At 44.0% G+C, this 17,559-nt stretch overlaps 1 protein-coding gene across 1 annotated transcript in view; it reads left to right on the plus strand.

Annotated features, from left to right (window-relative positions):
• Positions 1-11,148, plus strand: part of Lmx1a (LIM homeobox transcription factor 1 alpha) — a 144,062-nt gene extending 132,914 nt beyond the window's left edge. The window contains exons 5-9 of the mRNA XM_034513124.2: positions 38-210; positions 2,286-2,363; positions 3,907-3,976; positions 7,067-7,237; positions 9,030-11,148. Coding sequence (XP_034369015.1) covers positions 38-210; positions 2,286-2,363; positions 3,907-3,976; positions 7,067-7,237; positions 9,030-9,190 — 653 coding nt within the window. The 3' untranslated portion in view covers positions 9,191-11,148. The remainder of the gene's footprint in view (positions 1-37; positions 211-2,285; positions 2,364-3,906; positions 3,977-7,066; positions 7,238-9,029) is intronic.
• The last annotated feature ends 6,411 nt before the right edge of the window (positions 11,149-17,559 follow it).

Consider the following 17,559-nt stretch of genomic DNA (forward strand, 5'->3'; position numbering starts at 1 on the left):
CTGGGGACTGAGGATACTGTTCTCTGTTTCATTTTAGGCAAAAGTGATGATGAGGAGAGTCTTTGCAAGTCAGCCCATGGGGCAGGGAAAGGAGCATCAGAGGACGGCAAGGACCATAAGCGACCCAAACGTCCCAGAACCATCTTGACCACTCAGCAGAGGAGAGCGTTCAAAGCCTCGTTTGAAGTATCCTCCAAGCCCTGCAGAAAGGTATCAGGGGATGAAGTCAGGAGAAGGGATCAAGGCCTCCTTGTTTGTATGCAGCTGGACTCCCCCGGGATATTAAAGGGCTGTGGATGAGTCTGAGTAATGGAGAATGCTGCTCACAGTCTGAGACAGTTATGAGCCCAGCAGGAGGTGTCAGAGACAGCTAAGATATGGCTTGGGAAGTAATAGAATCTCCCCCGACTTTCTATGTGCTTGCCAACTCCTGACTAACAGACACCTCCCATTTCATGAAGTAGAACAAGGAACAATAAATAGTAACTTAATCATTGTGATAGTAAGTCCTAGTTGTGATATAAGCCAGATACCGTAACAAAGATTATTTAAATACAGTAGCTTGTAATGTGTGCTTTTTATGGTGGGGTTTTGGCTTATTCTTCTTGGTGTGGTGACTTGGGGATTCCCTGTGTAGAACTTTATTCCTTCCCATGATATTTTCAATGGAAGGGATGAGCTCAGGTTTTCCACTCACCTACTGATGGGGATTTGGGTTATATTTTGTTGGCATTGTTCTCAACAGGGGTCTTGTGAACATTTATAGAAAATTACTTACTGACTCAATGAAATAGTATTTTTCTTTTATGTCCCATTTTGGAGGAGAGCAAGATGAGACTGGGAGGGAAGTTCTGTTATCCATCACTTGGGTCCCAACAGTTGCCCCAGCTGTCTGCGTATTCCCAGCCACCATGGTGGGGAAAACAGAAGTAGTGAGTGAGCACCTGCCATTTTGAGGACATTTCTGGAGTTTGTGTCCGCCTGTTTGTGCAGCTCCTCTCCACAGGGTAGAGGAAGAACTTGGGATTTGCTGAGCAGTAATATATTGTGTCACAACTTTGATCTTAGAAAAGATTTACTCATAGATTCTTTTCTTTCCTTTCCTTATATTTGCCGCTCCCTACACTCGGGGAGGTAGATGTAGGTAGTGAGATACCCCAAATAGGCTTACACACGGAGCATTTACAGTGAGGAGGACATGCGTATACACAAAAGTGTTACACAAGAGAGAAAGTTATAATGTTATCAGAGAGGCTGCCGGGAGTTAATGGGGAAGGGGAAAGCCATTTCATCTGGGCATCTACCAGGCTTTGTGGATCAAGTGGACTCTGATCTGAGGCTCTGGGGCATGGATAGGGTTTCAACAGCTGCAAGAGCCCCTGTGTCCACTTCTTATGGTGACTTAGTAGATGCACAAGCCTCAGCAACCTACCCTACTCATCTCATGTCTAAGCTTCAGCCCGGTCACGTGGCCAAGATGGTTGTGTGTTCTGCAGTTTCCATGTGATCTACTCACCCAGGCTCTTTCAGTCCATTTTCTCTAGAGTCTGTCAAGTAGGGGTAGTGTCTTGGAGTCCCTCTCACTATCACACCATCCCCTCACCATATGCTTGGATGGCCTAGATAGCCAAACATATCTCTTTGTTATCGGGATCCCTACTGTCCTCATCTCTGCATGACCCCAGAGCATTCACTGGCGTTAGAGTTGTTCACCTGACTCTGCTCGAGTCCAGATAGCCCTCATGTTTTATATCCCCTGGGAAGGGCTTCCTCAAAAAAAGAAAGTGAACATGAATATTCAGAAAACACACAAAGCTACTTGGAAATAGACAAAGGTAAAAATTTAAGTCAATGACAAGACAGGATGACAAGAGAACCATCTGTTTCTGCAAAGAGATTTTCACCTTAGTTTGTCTTTAGTGGATTAAAACATATGAAAACCTACAGCTAAAGATAAGTTAACGCCAGTAGACCATATAAAGCCACGGCTTCCGAGTACAAGAACCCCAAAGTTCTTCCTGGGAATGTGCATCTAAATAAATAAGCATCTCTTCTTTCCTCTACCTTGTGAAAGATGCCTTCTCTGCCAGAAAGAAAGCATAACCTTGTGTTTGGGTATATCTGAACATTAATCATGAACTAGTCTCTACTTAGGAATGCGACCTATACCCCCACCCGGCACCACCCAGGAAACGGTTTGCCTCCCACTCTAAAAGGTCATTTTGTGTGTGTGTGTGTGTGTGTGTGTATGTGTGTGTGATACTCATGTGTTCAATTTCTTCAAGGTGAGGGAGACACTGGCTGCAGAGACAGGGCTGAGTGTCCGTGTGGTTCAGGTGTGGTTCCAGAATCAGCGAGCCAAGGTAATCTGCTTCTCATCTTTATCTGTCTTTGTCTTACTGGTTTCTTCCAACAACAGCAGCTGGACATCGGACTTGCTGTCAGCCTTTCTAAGCTAACTTATTGGGCAGAGTAGCTCTCTTGATTAAAAACAGCTACCATCAGCAATTATTTCAGCCACAGCAGTCCTGCAGAAGGGAGAAGCGAAACGTTTATGTTAGTGAAACAGTTTTTGTCCTGGCAGGTGGAATGAATCTGGTCATTCCCAGCTTGCAGTGTCTGGCTTCTCTAACTCCAGCCTTACTGTCCTAGGTAACAAACAAGTCCTGGGTTACTTATTTTCTTCCTGACTCTAAAAATACACAACCTGGCAGGTTTTCCGTAATCTTGGTTTTATTAATCCTTCTTTCTTTCCTGTATGTTCATGTACAGGCATGTACACGGCGATGTGTGCATAGAAGCGTGTGCCTTTACATGAAGGCCAGAGGTCTTCAGGATAGTAATTCACATTTTAGTTTTTGTTCTTTTGAATAGAATGTCTCACTTGGACCCGGAGTTCCTTAATTAGTCTAATACTGGGGGCCAGGCAGCCCCAGTGATCCTCTTTGTCTCTCTTCCTTAGCACTGGAGTAACAGTGCATACCAATAGCCCTGACTTTTTGCCCAAGCTCTTAAACGTTGAACTCAGGTCTCTGTGCTGACTCAGCAGCACTCTGCAAACTGAGCTATCTCCCCAGTCCTTAGATGGTGATAAATCGCTCTTCTCATTAAGTCACAATTCTGTAACAGAATTCCTCAGATCAGGGCTGTTGTCGGTGTGTTGCTATTCCATCAATAGTGGTGTAGTGACTGTTATTGAGCTCATGGGATGTGTGTTCACAAAGCAGAAGCACACTGAAAACTCTGGGGAATTTTATGGCAAAGGAATTCACTTTTCTAATGTAGCATGCACGCCTGCTTGTGGGTGTGCAGCAAATATTAAGATCTCACTCAGTGCTAATGTTTCCCAGAGCACAAGTTGAGAAACATTGGATAAAAACACACTGGGTGAAACTGTCACTTTGGTGGACAAGCTTCTGATCTGGAGATGTGGGTCTCACAGGAAATGCCTTAAACACAGGGCCAGCTGATGAGAATGAGGTAAAGAGTGTCTGGGCTTATCCCAAGTTCCATCCACTGGGCAGTCCATGCTCCACAACTCTTCGAGACCATGAACCACACATCCACATGCTTACTGCCTCACAAGAAGCAGTTCCAGAGAAAGCTACATGTGGTCTTTGCTGGGAAGAAGTCTGTTTTGGGGAAGACAGGTTGCATTTTGCATCTCTGCCAGCTGAATTCCTGCTGCTTCAAACTAGGAGAGAGAGAGCCCATGCCACTGAGCATCTGAGTCTAGGTGTTGTGCCTGGTGTGTGTTTCCTGGGCTGAGTCAAAGCTGGGGGGATCACTTCCTCTACTTTAGAAACAGTCCTATCCACCAAAAGGTCATACCCTTTCTGCTCTCCCTTATCATGTGGACCCAACCCAGGCCTCTGACTTCTAATCCTGTGGTCCTCTCTTTATCAGATGAAGAAGCTGGCCCGACGGCAGCAGCAACAGCAACAGGATCAACAGAACCCCCAGAGGCTGAGTTCTGGTAAGCTGGTGGCTCTTTCTAGCCAGTCCCCACTGTAGTTCAAGTTTCTCCTACCCGAGGCCATCAAATGAAGCTCTTTGAGTGACAGTTCCCTGATCAGTGACATTCATCCATACCAGTTTTCGAGATGATCCATTTAAATGAAGACTGGGCTATAGGTAACTTGTAAGAGCATTGAGGGCACTTGGGCTGCACATCCAGGGCAGTCTATTGATGGTGGCAGAGCTCACTCTCTGGACCATGTCAGTGTCAGGACCATGTGCAGAGGCAAAGGCATGTCCGGTTTCTCTTCTTACCCGGTCCTCCTCATTTGAAGCAAATCCACTTACTAAAAGATAACACCGACTTAGCCCGCTTGTATCTTTCCATCACTTTGGTAAATTCCATGAGATAATAAGTGTAAAAGGAATAAATGTTTATTTAGGCTCATGATTCCCAAAGGGTCTCAGTTCCTAACTGCTTAGTATGTTGTTTTAGGGCTTATGGTGAGACAGAGCATCATAGCAGAAGTGTGTGTCAGAAATCTGTTCATTTCAGGCTGGTCAGGAAGCTGAAAGAGAAAACAGAGCCTTAGATGTGGTGGTATAAATGTTCTAGGGCCCACTACTAAAACAGTCACCTATCTCCAACATCTTGAGTAGCCACGAGTCTCTTTGAACCACTGCCACTCACTACAGAGAGAAGCTTCTTTGATTATGACTGAGAGCATCATTTGCCTGTGGGTACAAACAAATCCTTAGCATACAGTTTGATGCCGTATCAATTTAGCTATAGAACAGTAGTAAGTTTCCCAGTAAGGCCTATGACCTGAGTCAGTTTGGTTTTTAATAGGTTTGTAGTGTGAAGTATGCATTTTCTCCAATGCAGTGAACCTCAAATCCAACCCGAGAGCAGTTGGTTACCTTGTAATATCATGCCATTATACTGCTAGTGGGCACATCTTGCTTGACAGGTTGTCATCATAGTTATAGGATTCACACTTGGGTGGGACCAGTGATGATTTTTTCTCCTAGTAGACTGTATAGCACAAAGCCACCCAGCAGAGAGCAAGCTTCCAGCTTTCTCTTGCTTGATTCCTCTATATCTTGTTGTCAAGGTTTTTGAGTATATGATGTCTCCTGCAATAGAATTGTATCACCTAGTTTTAAGGACAGCCAAGGGGAATACCAAAGGCCTATACTGTTTAGAGGTTTGGGGGCCTCCCTGATCAACAACTCTTAAGACCCACATCTGGCAATGGGATTCTTGTTTACCAGACAAATACTGACTTTGAGGATCAGTAGCACCTAGTCATGCAGGATATATCAGTAGGTTTTTTACTTGTTTTTCCCATAAATACTAAATTTTGAGTAACCCTTTGTGTGCACTCATTATCCCTGTACCTGTCTTCCATTCCTGCTTAAACCGTTCCACCTTAGAATTCCCTCCTCCTCCTTTCCCATCATCTGTCTGCTCACTTGTCCTCTTCCCTTAAGTCAGCTCTGCTCCCCCACGGTACCTTTCTAGTTTCTTGACTTGTACAGGCGCGCCAAGTTACACACACAGATCTAAATATTCAAAGTTTGGATCATATATGAGAGAGAAGATGTGATATTTGTCTTTCTGAGCCCAGGTTACCACAATCAGTATAATCTTTTCGGTTTCCACCCACTTACCTACAAATTTCATCATTTCTTTTTACCAGGGCTTGTAGAAGAGAAATAGTACTACACAGAAAAATGGGTACAGTGGTTGCTGGGGAAGAACAAACATCAAGGAGAATAGGAGTCTTAAATTCTGATCTCAGACCTACACCACTACAAAGTTATTTGATCTGAGACCAACACATTTTTCCATGTAATTGAGATGTAGGATGTATGCATCCACAAAGAAGGGTAATTATGCCTGCTACTTTTGTCATATAGGGCCCTTACAGCCTTCAAAGAGGGTTGTAGATATGAAGATCAGAGATGCATGTCACTTGACTACATGTAAACCAACAAACTCAGGAGAACACTGCACCAGTGTATCACGAAAACACAGAGATAGTGCTTAGGACTCTGCTTAAAGACGTCGCAGGGCAGCTGCTAGAATATATTTAAGACAGCAGGAGGCAGAGGGAAATATCATTGCTAGGAGTTCATAGAGCCATGCTCATATTGAGGATGAGGAGGCAGGAATGATTTCTTCTTTTCATAAATTTCTGTACACAAGTGTAGCAAGTAGCGAATGTAGAACATGCCCACTTTCATGGAATCTTTGTATCAACCCTGTGATGTCAGCTGGTCCGGTGTCATGAGTCCCACTTGACTGATGAGCTTGCAATGAGTTATTTTAGGAAAGATCCATCCCTTCACATGGCTGTCAAGCCTATATAGTGTCCTAATGCTCAGCTTCCAAGCCCACACCTCCGTCCTCCACTGTCCATGCTTTGGTAGGCGCAGGCTGAGAAACACTGGCACCACCCCATCTCTTCCTAATTAGTAGATGAGCAAACAAAATGCCAGGGAAGTAAAATTCTGTAGCCGCAATCACACAGCTTGCTCAGTCACATGCCTCTGAGGTGGTCTTCCATGAGTCTTACAAAGTACTGTCTATATTGTTTGGGAGTCACCTCCATCATGAGATAGAAGTGAGCAAGAGTAAGACTTCCAAAGCTGGGTTGGAAAGGATGCAGTGGTTCCTCTCAGCCCCACCCTATCAGAATATACTATATATATGGATGAGATTGTCAAAGAATAAACAAACAGACTGGATAGTTCCTCTTAGCTTTCACCCTCTCAGAATATATTATATACATGGATGAGATTGTCAAAGAAAAACAAACAAACAAACAGACGGGGTAGTTCCTCTCAGCCTCACCATCCCAGAGTATATTGTATACATGAATGCAACTGTCAAAGGACAACTTAAGTAAATAGAATAACATGCTGGGTTCTGACTCGCATTGGGTCACTTGCTCTGGGGGGCTGTAGGCTGCCATACTATGAGAACCATAAAACACTGGACGTCACTAGTAGGGGGATGTGCAGTCTTTTGGGATCTGGGATTGAAAATAACCTAGGTTATTTGGGTTGAAAATAATCTGTCTTCTTTTATTTTGTTCCCTAGCTCAGACAAATGGTAGTGGGAATGCTGGCATGGAAGGGATCATGAACCCCTATACAACGTTGCCCACCCCACAGCAGCTGCTGGCCATTGAACAGAGCGTCTACAACTCTGACCCCTTCCGACAGGGTCTCACCCCACCCCAGATGCCTGGAGATCACATGCACCCTTATGGTAAGAGGGACTCGGTCCCCAGAGGTCCCTCTCAGTCTGCTCTTGTGGGCTTCTCATTTTCCTTAAGCATATCTACACAGTTCCCAGAGACTTGCTGAATTACCAAATGTAAATATATGTCCCACAAAATATTGCTAACACCATCTACCTGGTGGGTACAGAGTGTTCCTGAGTACATTCTTTGGTGACATTTCCATGTGTCATCATTTTTGAGGCTCCTTTGTTGAGCCTTTCCTTGTCCACTTCCTTGTCAGTTAAGGCAATGCTCAAAGGATATGTCCTGGAGACTCTGATGGGATGGAGTGAACGAGTGTAGGGTACCAAGGCCATTGCATGTTTACATTAAGAAAGGCAGTGTGTGACTTACACTATATGTGACTTAATATGTGGTACAATATGTCATAAGTTGTCCTGATTATTATACAATAAAGTTTGGTTCAGCATTCTTGTAAAATTTGGTAGTAGAGACATAAGGTGTTCATCCTGCCAACTTTTTTCCTTTAGTTAATATTTTTTTGTTGCTGTGGCCAGGAATGTGACCAATTGGTAAAATGCTTCTAACACATACAAGAGGACAAAAGTTCAGATCTCTGGCATCCGTGTTGAAATCAGACATGGCTACAGATATCTGTAACCTCAGTGCTTGAGGGGCAGAGGCAGGTGCATCCATGGAGCTTGCTGGCCAGCCAGTCTTATCAAACTTGTGACTTTCAAGAGTAAGGAGGAGACAAGCTAAGGAAAATATCTTAAATTACCTTTTGTTCTCTACATGCACACACTCAGACATGTGCCCATCACACATTAACATATGCAGGCACATACATCACATACCACACACACACACCCCCACACACACAAATTTGTTAAAGCCACATTCACTTTGGTTTATTCCAGCTTCAGCCAACACTTACCATGGTGTTTGCGGACTCTCACTGACCAACCTCAGGAACATGTACATTCTAGGTTCGTATGTATGCTTCCCAGCGACGTCCATCTTTTTCTTCTTTAGAAGATGACACATGTCACACTCAAACCATTTTCACTCTGTCACATGGGAGATCAGGGCAGATGTGGTTTTGTTATTTTGCAAATCCTTATGTCTATGACTTTTAACAAAACAAACAACTGAAGCTCAACAGTAAGTTTTAGGCGCTTGCTTCTGCCTTTCCAGTTGACCTAAAGTGTAGGTACACCATGCCATGGCTCCAGGTTGCAGGTTTTCGATTGCAAAGGTTACTCAGCTGTGGTATAGTGTGACTGCCTAACCCCTCTCTCCAGGATACAGTTGAGGCCAGGTGCCTAACCTTCCTTTCTTGGGAGGCAGAAATCTGGGGAGGCAGTGAAACCTTGGTACATCTCTGCTGCTTGAAATGACCAATGTTACCAGCAAGATCAGAACTTCACTTGAAGAATCCATGTTCATTTCAAACCAGCTGTCCTTGAGGAGCTCTTTGTGAGACTGAGGAGATTCAGGATCCTTGTCTATGTCCCTCCAGCCTTTGGCGATGAGTCTTGCCTACCCTGTGTTCACTCTGCACCCTCACTGTGCATAGCTTAGCTCAGGTGCTTAATGCTTTTCCAACTTTGGACAAGAGCTCCCTATGAAATTTCAGATCTTAGCATTGTAACCTTCACACTTTTGTGTGTAGCTTTTCCCACCCCATACCTCAACACTTAGTAGGTTCTCATCCCTTGGATGTGTTCAAACACTTCGTGAGTTTAGGTAATTTCTTAGCACACAAGGGTGTTACTTTTTCCAGACCCTCATGGCCATGTTCCATCTTCATTTCAGGTGCCGAACCTCTTTTCCATGACCTGGATAGCGACGATACATCTCTCAGTAACCTGGGTGACTGCTTCCTGGCAACCTCCGAAGCTGGACCCCTGCAGTCCAGAGTGGGAAACCCCATTGACCATCTGTATTCCATGCAGAATTCCTATTTCACCTCTTGAGTCTTCTAGAATTTTGTGGCTGGGCTCCCATATGGAGCAACCATACTGTGTAAGAGGTTGCTGATTTTAGGATGAGGAGGCCAGAGAAAAGGTGGGCTGGGGAGGGAGGTTTGTTGGGGATGCTGTTGTTTAATTATATGGTGTAGCTCAGCATTTCCAAAGACTGAATACATTATGGATCACATAGTTTAATGTTTCTAATAAGAATCTTAGTGTTAGATATGAAGATGTGTTTATCATTAAGGACAGGGTCTTTTAATATAGACATTCTCAAGCAAACTAGATACCTAGGGACTCCTAACAGCTTCCCACCATTCTGGAGAAGTGCTTGTCAAGAGGTGCTGTATGTCTATTCATCTATACACCAATAGACAGACAGATAGATGTATGTATGTGTGTGTGTGTATGTGTGTGTAACCTTTCATACTTTATCATCAAAGTTTATTCCTAATTATAACAGACACCAACTGTACAGCAAAAGTAACTTTATTTTCAGTGTGAACTATATTTAAGGAAATGCTTGATGCACTTAAGTTATAAAATGAGATAATTTACTTTTATAAACTTTATTTTTAGTTTGGAGAGATTCATCGGCAGGGCAGAGAGGGCTGCTCCACCTGGCCCCACAGCTTTGAGTGCTTGAGTTCGTTCTATGATCAGAATATCATCGATGTTTAGAAGAACAACTCCAGATGGCAGGCAGCAATGCTATAGTGAACTCATGCTTACTCTGGTGTCAAGTCACTGGGCCTGAATGTGATTTTAGGCTTCTTGGCATGGGCAAGAAAATCTTGGTTGGGCAGCATCAGCAAGGTTGTCTCTACCCCCAGATTCAGCCTTGATGAGTGTGGATGAAGTTGATAGCCACACCTACCTCCTTCTCTCTGAGTGTGGATGAGGTGGTTGCCACACTTACCTCCCTACGGATACTAAGGCTCTACACCAGGACATGATGGAGGTTGAAACTAAAATAAATCTGATATGATTTAAAATATAACCAGATCATGTACCTGATGATAAAGGATACTTGGGGCCACAGAGCAGGAAGTTCTGGTACCCCAAGTCCTATATCTCTGCACAGCCCACATAGCCACATGACAGAGAGACAGCTCTGAGAGGGTGGAGACAACGCTCCATCTGAGAAGGTGGAAGAGGCATGGTAGATGGAATTCTAAAGCAAGTGTTGGCTTGCACATCTGTTTTTTTTTTTTTTTTTAAATTTATTTTGTTTTGTTCTTACGTTTTTGGAAAGTCATTTAAAAATGACTGTATGCACCCCCCAAAAACCGGAATTACTTGTGATCTCTGTCTCTTTCTTGAGGGTCCATAGTCTAGAGGTCCTGGTCATAAACAACCTCATGGAGTTCATAGAAGCAGAAGGGACCAGGCAGGTACCCAAGACTCTTCCTTTCAGCTCACTTTGCTGACCCTGAGCAGAGGAAGACCCAGAAGCCATTGTACACAGGGACAATTCTATGTCCTGGTCTCCATTGTATATGAGGACAATTCCATGCCCTGATCTCCAAATATGGTGCTAGGACAGGATCTTCTGTGTTAGAATTCTTCTGGGGAAGCAGAATGAGTAGGGGAAATACAGAAGGACTCCACTGACAGGGCCTGTGACAGGCATGATGTCATGCCTGGAGACATCATCAGAGCCATGAATATGCCCACATATCCACTTCATTCTCTGCAAGGCCAGAGGAAGCATGTCCCTTAGTGGTAGAGTGTGTGTTGTGTGATTTTTGTGCTCTTCTTCATAATTTATACAAACCATCAGGAAACCCAAACCAGTCTGTCTACTGAGAATGAGGCAGGTGTAGGTGGCACGGATGGTGTCTGTGTGACTGATTGGTTGGAGAATGTAGCAGATATTATGTGAATGAAAGAAAACAGAGATCCTTAATTCTACTCTCTAATGACATACCGAGATGAAATTAAAAGCCTCTTACAAATGAGCCATTTGTTTATTTCGTGGAGTATGGTGGGCTGGGGACTGGGGAGGGCCATGGGAGTTTCTTCTAAGGAGGTATGGGTTTCTTCTGCAGAGGCATGGGGATGTGCTTGTGGTAAAAGTTTGGCTTCAGTTGAGACTAAAGGGAAGGAGTTCTGCAGCTTCTTGCTAAGATGGATAAGGTCCTAAAGCCCACCCCTCCCAGAGGTTCTAGAAACATTTCATCCTTGCAATACAGGTCCATCATGTTGGAGATTGCAGCACACGGTGTGTGCCATTAGCTTTGGATCAGCATGGGGTCATGCTGAAGAAGCAGTATTTCTCATGTAGAGCTCAAGACAAATGCCTACCAGAATGGGAGAGAAGAACAGGTGTGGTTCTGTGATAGAGTCTCCCAGAGTTCTTAGCAATTTTACATTTAGAGTTTTTACTAACATGGAAGAGAGTTTGAACTAGAAGATGCCTCTCTCTAGTGTGCTGAGGAGTCTTTGCTCATGTTTCTCAAGCTTTCTGTGGGGACTGGCTATCTCTGACTTGTGTTCTCTCCTTTCAACTCTGAGCAGACATGTTCAAATCCAAATTCCAACTCGTTAGGTGCTGTTTGGCCCCAGTACTTCATTCTGCTGAGCTGATCACTCATAGATGATGACGATACTTGTCACCATCTTCGGAGTGAAGGGGTCAATGAGTATGGCCTACAAATCACTGTGCCTGACAGTGACAACAAGCTAAGGACTGGGTTGACTGGTCTCAGGACCTGGTGAATGATGAATGGCTTATGGAAGTCTCAGGCTATCTTTGAAGAAGATGGAGAAGATGCTGGCCCATCTGAGCTGAAGGCAATCTTCTCTAGTGCTCACCAGATGGGTACTTGTTAAATCTCAAAGAAAGTATCACTTAATCCAAGGCAGACACACAGGGTGTGGCTCCTATTGTGCATAAGACATGTAGAAAAAATTTACACTTTTGCAAACATGTCAACAAACTCCCAAAGCACACAGGAGGAGTTCTCAGAGCATAGGAGATTTCTCCTGACATCCCCAGGAATCTACATGGGGGCAGGATGGTAGGAGAAGTGAAGCTGGGTTCAGAGTGGAGGAGCAACAGCCTGCCTAGGAGAAATGAGTTGATTTAATGTCTATCAAAGTGGGAAGGAAGTGGAATTAGCCTTTCAGCTCCAAAATCAAAGACAAAATAAAGTCAAACTGAGCTGCACGTAAAATCAATCTCTCTGTCTCTGTCTCTCTGTCTCTCTCTCAGAATACACAGCAAGATGAAAAAACATGTTTAACTTCAATAAAATAGTCCTACCAAAAGTCACAATTGAATCAAAACCAAATGGACACATTCTTTTCCCCAGCTCTTGCTTACAGCAGTACAAGCTTATCCCAATGATAGAGGGAGGATCATTGGTAGGGATCAAGAGAAGGCCTTGAGGTTTTTATCCTTAAGAATACACTCTCTCTGCACACAGAGAAAAGTTTGCGCTGCATGGAAACATTTTTATCTTGACTCTAAGCTGGGCTCTCAGATTTCATCTCTTCATCAGTAAAGTGTGGCCATTGACACTTGTCTCTCTGTGAAAGACAAAATCAATAAGTAAAAACAAGGTTTGTGGGCTCTGTCATGTTGTGGATATTGGAAGGCTCCCAGTATTTAGTTCTGCAGGCACAGATGAGTCAGTCACGGGGTGGGGGGAAGCATCCTATCTGGGTGAACAGCTCTTCTGTATACTGTGAAGGCTTCACTTGCTGCTCTCCATCTTTTACTAAGGAGTGGTTCTCTCAAAGAAAGACAGATATGCTGGGTCAGGGTGAAAATGACCTCTGACCTCTTCTAGCAGCTGTAGTCACTGAAGCCACCGTCTGATGGACCTCCCCATGTCCCTCCAGTGCAGGATTCTGAAAGACTGTGAGGTACTCTAGTGTGTGATGCATCAGCTGGTCTCTTGGTGCCACACAAGTGCTTAGGAAGAGAAGGGTGGAGCCTGCCCCGCACCTCTGGTGGGAAGGACCTCTCTGGATAATTGTACAGACTAGCATTTTATCTAAAACATCTAACACCTCTCCCTTTATTTATTTGCTCTTTTCACGAAACCAAGTGATTCACTCAAGTGTTTGTAAGGGTCAGGACTGTGCTTTGTTCTGAGACAGGTAAACAGACAAACAAATAAAAAACAAAGCAGAGGTGAGTACAGAGAGGCAAAGCTCCTGTCTGATTAGAAATGGCCACTTATGCAGGAAACAGCTGTTAATTCAGTTCTAATCAGTTGAGCTTGGACAATGGAACAGCAACAGAGAGGATTTGCCTCCTGCACAGTTAACTGCCATAGGTAGGAAGAATCCCAGGGGTTCTCTGGTCTGTATTATGTGCAAAATGTCCTTGGAACCAAAGGAAAGGAACCACTATCAATCAACACATGTTTATTAAGTCTGGCCATGGACATTTGCTGCATTCAGGTGGTACAGCCTACTTCTGATAACATCTCTCTGATAGCCCTGGGGAGTTGACCTTCCTCAGTAGTGTGTAATCTTGGAGGACTTCAAGTCAAGGTGACCTGGTCTGCAGTCACCTAGGGACAGGTGTCACATAACCAGTGCTCAGCCTACCACCCTCTCCAGGCCTCAGTGGGGTAATAGGCCTCTCAGGCCTATTAGAAGCTGGTTCCTTTCTGGAGATTCCCCCAACAGGATGGTCTAAATAGAGGGAGTATGGAACGAGAGTAGATAGAATTTTAATAAAGAGAGGGGAAGAGGGAGGGCACCTAAAGCAAATGCTCTCTTATAGGTGAGACAAGTATAAAGGGCCAGATGTGCCATATGTGTAATGTATGGGGGTACTATGGTTGGAGTGGTGGGCAGACTATGGGGAAACTGAGATCCTGAGTCAGGCAGGGTAGAAATGCTGGAGCTACACAGATCTAGTCATGTCCTAATACAGACCAAAGATACCTTCCTCAGTGCGTGTCAAAGAGCACTAGGCATCCCATATAATCTACTGTCCTCTGAAGTAGCACTCTACATGTCCAGCTGGCATAAGGGGACTTGGAACAAGGCTCATATTTCTTGGGCTTCATTGCAGGCTATGTTCCTGTATGAGATACAATGAAGTGTCACCTGACATTTCAAAGCTATCTTTCCTAAAAGATGACTGACATGTGCCTTTTCCCTCATGGTGTTACTTCCTCTTTGTGTGGGATGAAGAGGTGAGAGCCAGAGCTGGAGTGGTCTAATAAGATTATGGAGGCCATGTGGAAGGAAAGAACCTGGGTCCCAAGGAAGTCTGGAAGCTACTTGGTCACTGCAGTCCTGAGCTATCATGACCCAGAAGAGAAATAAACAGATTTGATTTATTAACTTGCTGTTTCTTTGTGCTTCTTTGACATATAACCAATCCTAATTATGTGTGTGTTTGTCTATGTGTGTGTGTGTTATTTACGTATGTAGGTATGTGGGTACATGTGTGGGTACCCAAGTATGTTTGTGCTGAGATCAAATGACAATAACAAGTGTCTTTTTCAGTTTCTATCTCATTTTAAAGAGGTTTTTAGTTATTTTATTATTTTTAATGTATGTTCATGAGTGGCTCCACATGCATGTGTGCCATATGCTCCATGTGCCCTTGTAGGCTAGAAAACGTCATCAGGTTTCTTGGAAATAGAGGTACAGATAGTTATAAGCCATCGGGCCTGGATGCTGGAAGAGCTCTTAGCCACACCGTTTGTACCGCCTCTTCAACTTAGTTTTGAGACCTAGTTTCTCACTGACCCTGGATCTCACTTACTCGGCTAGGCTAACTGGTTAGCCAATGAGCTTCAGAATTCCGTCTGACTCCAGCTACTCAGCCTGGGAGTACTGGTGTATATGCTTGGCATTTTATGTGTGTGTGTGTGTTGGGGATCCAGAGTCAGGCACTCATGCGTGTGTGGCAAGTTCCTTTCATATGAGCCACTTCACCAGCCTATTTTGTTCCCCTTCTCCTGCCAATACAAAGAGTGAGTGCTCCAAATACTGTGTTCTTAGAGAATAGGAGACATGTGAGCCACAGCAGCTAAAATGTGTGTGTGTGTGTGTGTATGTGTGTGTGTGTGTGCACACGTGTGTGAGATAATCTTTTCTAGTATGTACAGATGACCTTTAAGAGCATTAGATGTGACCCTTGTCCCTTAATGAAGGGAGGATCCGATGGTTTGCTTCCTTGCCTACTCCATCTCAACAAACTCCTCTGATTATCTACAAATCTCTTGGAAGCAGCACAAACTGCAAGACTCCATTCTTCCAGTCTCTAAAAATCAAGCAACCATAGCAGTTTTCTGCAGGTCCCAGTAGAGTCTAGCTATTGGTGGAAGTTTAAAAATTAATTTTAAACACACACACATACACACAGAGAGAGGGGGGAGGGAGAGAGAGAGGGAGGGAGAGAAAGAGATTGAAGATCATAAAGTTGAGTGGGTAAAGAGGTTGGGATGGTCTAGGAGGAACTAGGGGAGAGGAAAACATGCTAAAATATATTCCACGAAGAAAAATTTTTTCAATTAATAAAATAAGAAAAGTTGCCTGGAAACAAAGACTGGAGAACAAAATATAATTTTGTTGAGTTATTGTGACACCTAACTTTGACCTCTGGCCTTCATATGCACCACACACATATACTGGTACCTGTGCATACACATGTGTACACGTACACACACACACACACACACACACACACACACACACACACACACATTTGAAAAACCCTCAAAGTTTAGGAAGGTGTGTTGTTAAGTATTCCTAAAACCAAATGTATAATATCATCTATCTGGAGAAGCCAAATAAATATAGAACAAATAGAGTCCCCAGTTTAATCAAGACCTAAGAGTATAAAACCTGGTAGGTCCTGACTCTCATACACCAGCCTACTGTCAGGTATCTGAGAAAGGGTTGTAGATCACAAGTTTTACATTTGCTTTAGGCAGTGACCAATGGGTAAACTGACAGAAGCAGGAAAGGCTTCATCCATTCCCCTCTTGTTTCACAGAGACAGAAAAGTCAAGAAGGTGAGCACATGCTTAGGATTCAAACATGCTTGGAGCAGTAATCCTGCTACTACACCACACCATCATCCCACCCTTGCCCTCTCTGCTTCCTTATCTACACAGGGCCACAAGGATGCTTCCCACCATGTTGGTCTAAGAAACAAGTACAAAGTGGGTAGCTTTCTGGAATGTCCTAGTGCCGATTGTAGTCTCCGTGCAAACCAATTCCTGGTATAGGGCAATGGGAGTGAGAGGAGACTAGTTCTATGTCCAGGAGTCAGTTAGTTAACAGCAACAGGAACAGACGGGAGAAGGTTCAAGGCATCTTAAAATGGGAACACGGTGGTACCCTAGGAACAACTAAAGGCTGCTTAGCATTTCCTGTTCTTTTCTTGCCTGGAAAGACCACTTTTGATAAGTACAAAGACACACATGGGAGCGGGGTGTTTGCATCGGGCATATGGAGTATCAGACTTGTGTTGCCATTAGTCCATGACTGCCGATGAGATCTGCTCCGGAAGCTGAGCAGGCTCCGAGACGAGGGCTCTGTGGGGAAGGGCTTTGCAGGGAGAATGGAGACTTGCTCTGGTTCAGCAGCCTGAGGAGACAAAAGGGAGGGTGGGGATGGACTGGTATTGACCTTCCGGTAAGTATGGAAACATTCCATCAACAACCTCCCTTTGTCCTCAGCTCTTGCCAGATGGCCAGCCTGAGATTTGCTGGCAACTGCTTTCAGGTGGGGTGTTCCATATGATATTATCAGAGGAGGGGAGAGACTGACTTTGAGAGACCTCATTTCAATATCAAGCTTTGCAAGGATGGACAGAGGCATGTGGCTTGGGGTCTGTGGATGGACTTTTAGCAAAATGAATGGGCAGGGTATAGAAGAGAAATGCCTTGAACCAAGACCCTCTGTTAATCAGATAGTTAGATGGCCAACTACTAGGTTGAGGTTTACATTTTTGTTGTCCAGAAAGAATAAGATGGCATCCACCAGTCTCACTTATAATTTTCCAGTAATCATGTTTGAAACTGTTTAAATATAATTGTTATAATTTAAATAATATACGCTACTGAAACCTACACATTCCAACATTACTTTTTAATATTTCATTAGATATATTTGAAGTCCTCGATAGCCACATGTGGGTAGCAGCTAGCATGGCAGATAGCACTCAGATAATCTGAAGCAAAACTGTTTTCTTTTAAATGTTAGACTAATAGCGAAAAGGAAGCTTTAGATTTAGTTTGGAATGTATGCACAGGATGCTCAGTTGTAGCTCAAGTAAACCCGCGTTTACTTGTGTGAGCTGCCTAAACAAGCTAGAAAGTGAGTCCTGAACTTTTCTTGTATCCGTCCTTCTACTTTCTTCTACTCCAATGGCTGCCAGCAAGGGA

This window comes from Arvicanthis niloticus, chromosome 10, assembly GCF_011762505.2.
Source record: "Arvicanthis niloticus isolate mArvNil1 chromosome 10, mArvNil1.pat.X, whole genome shotgun sequence".
Taxonomy (NCBI): Eukaryota; Metazoa; Chordata; class Mammalia; order Rodentia; family Muridae; genus Arvicanthis; species Arvicanthis niloticus.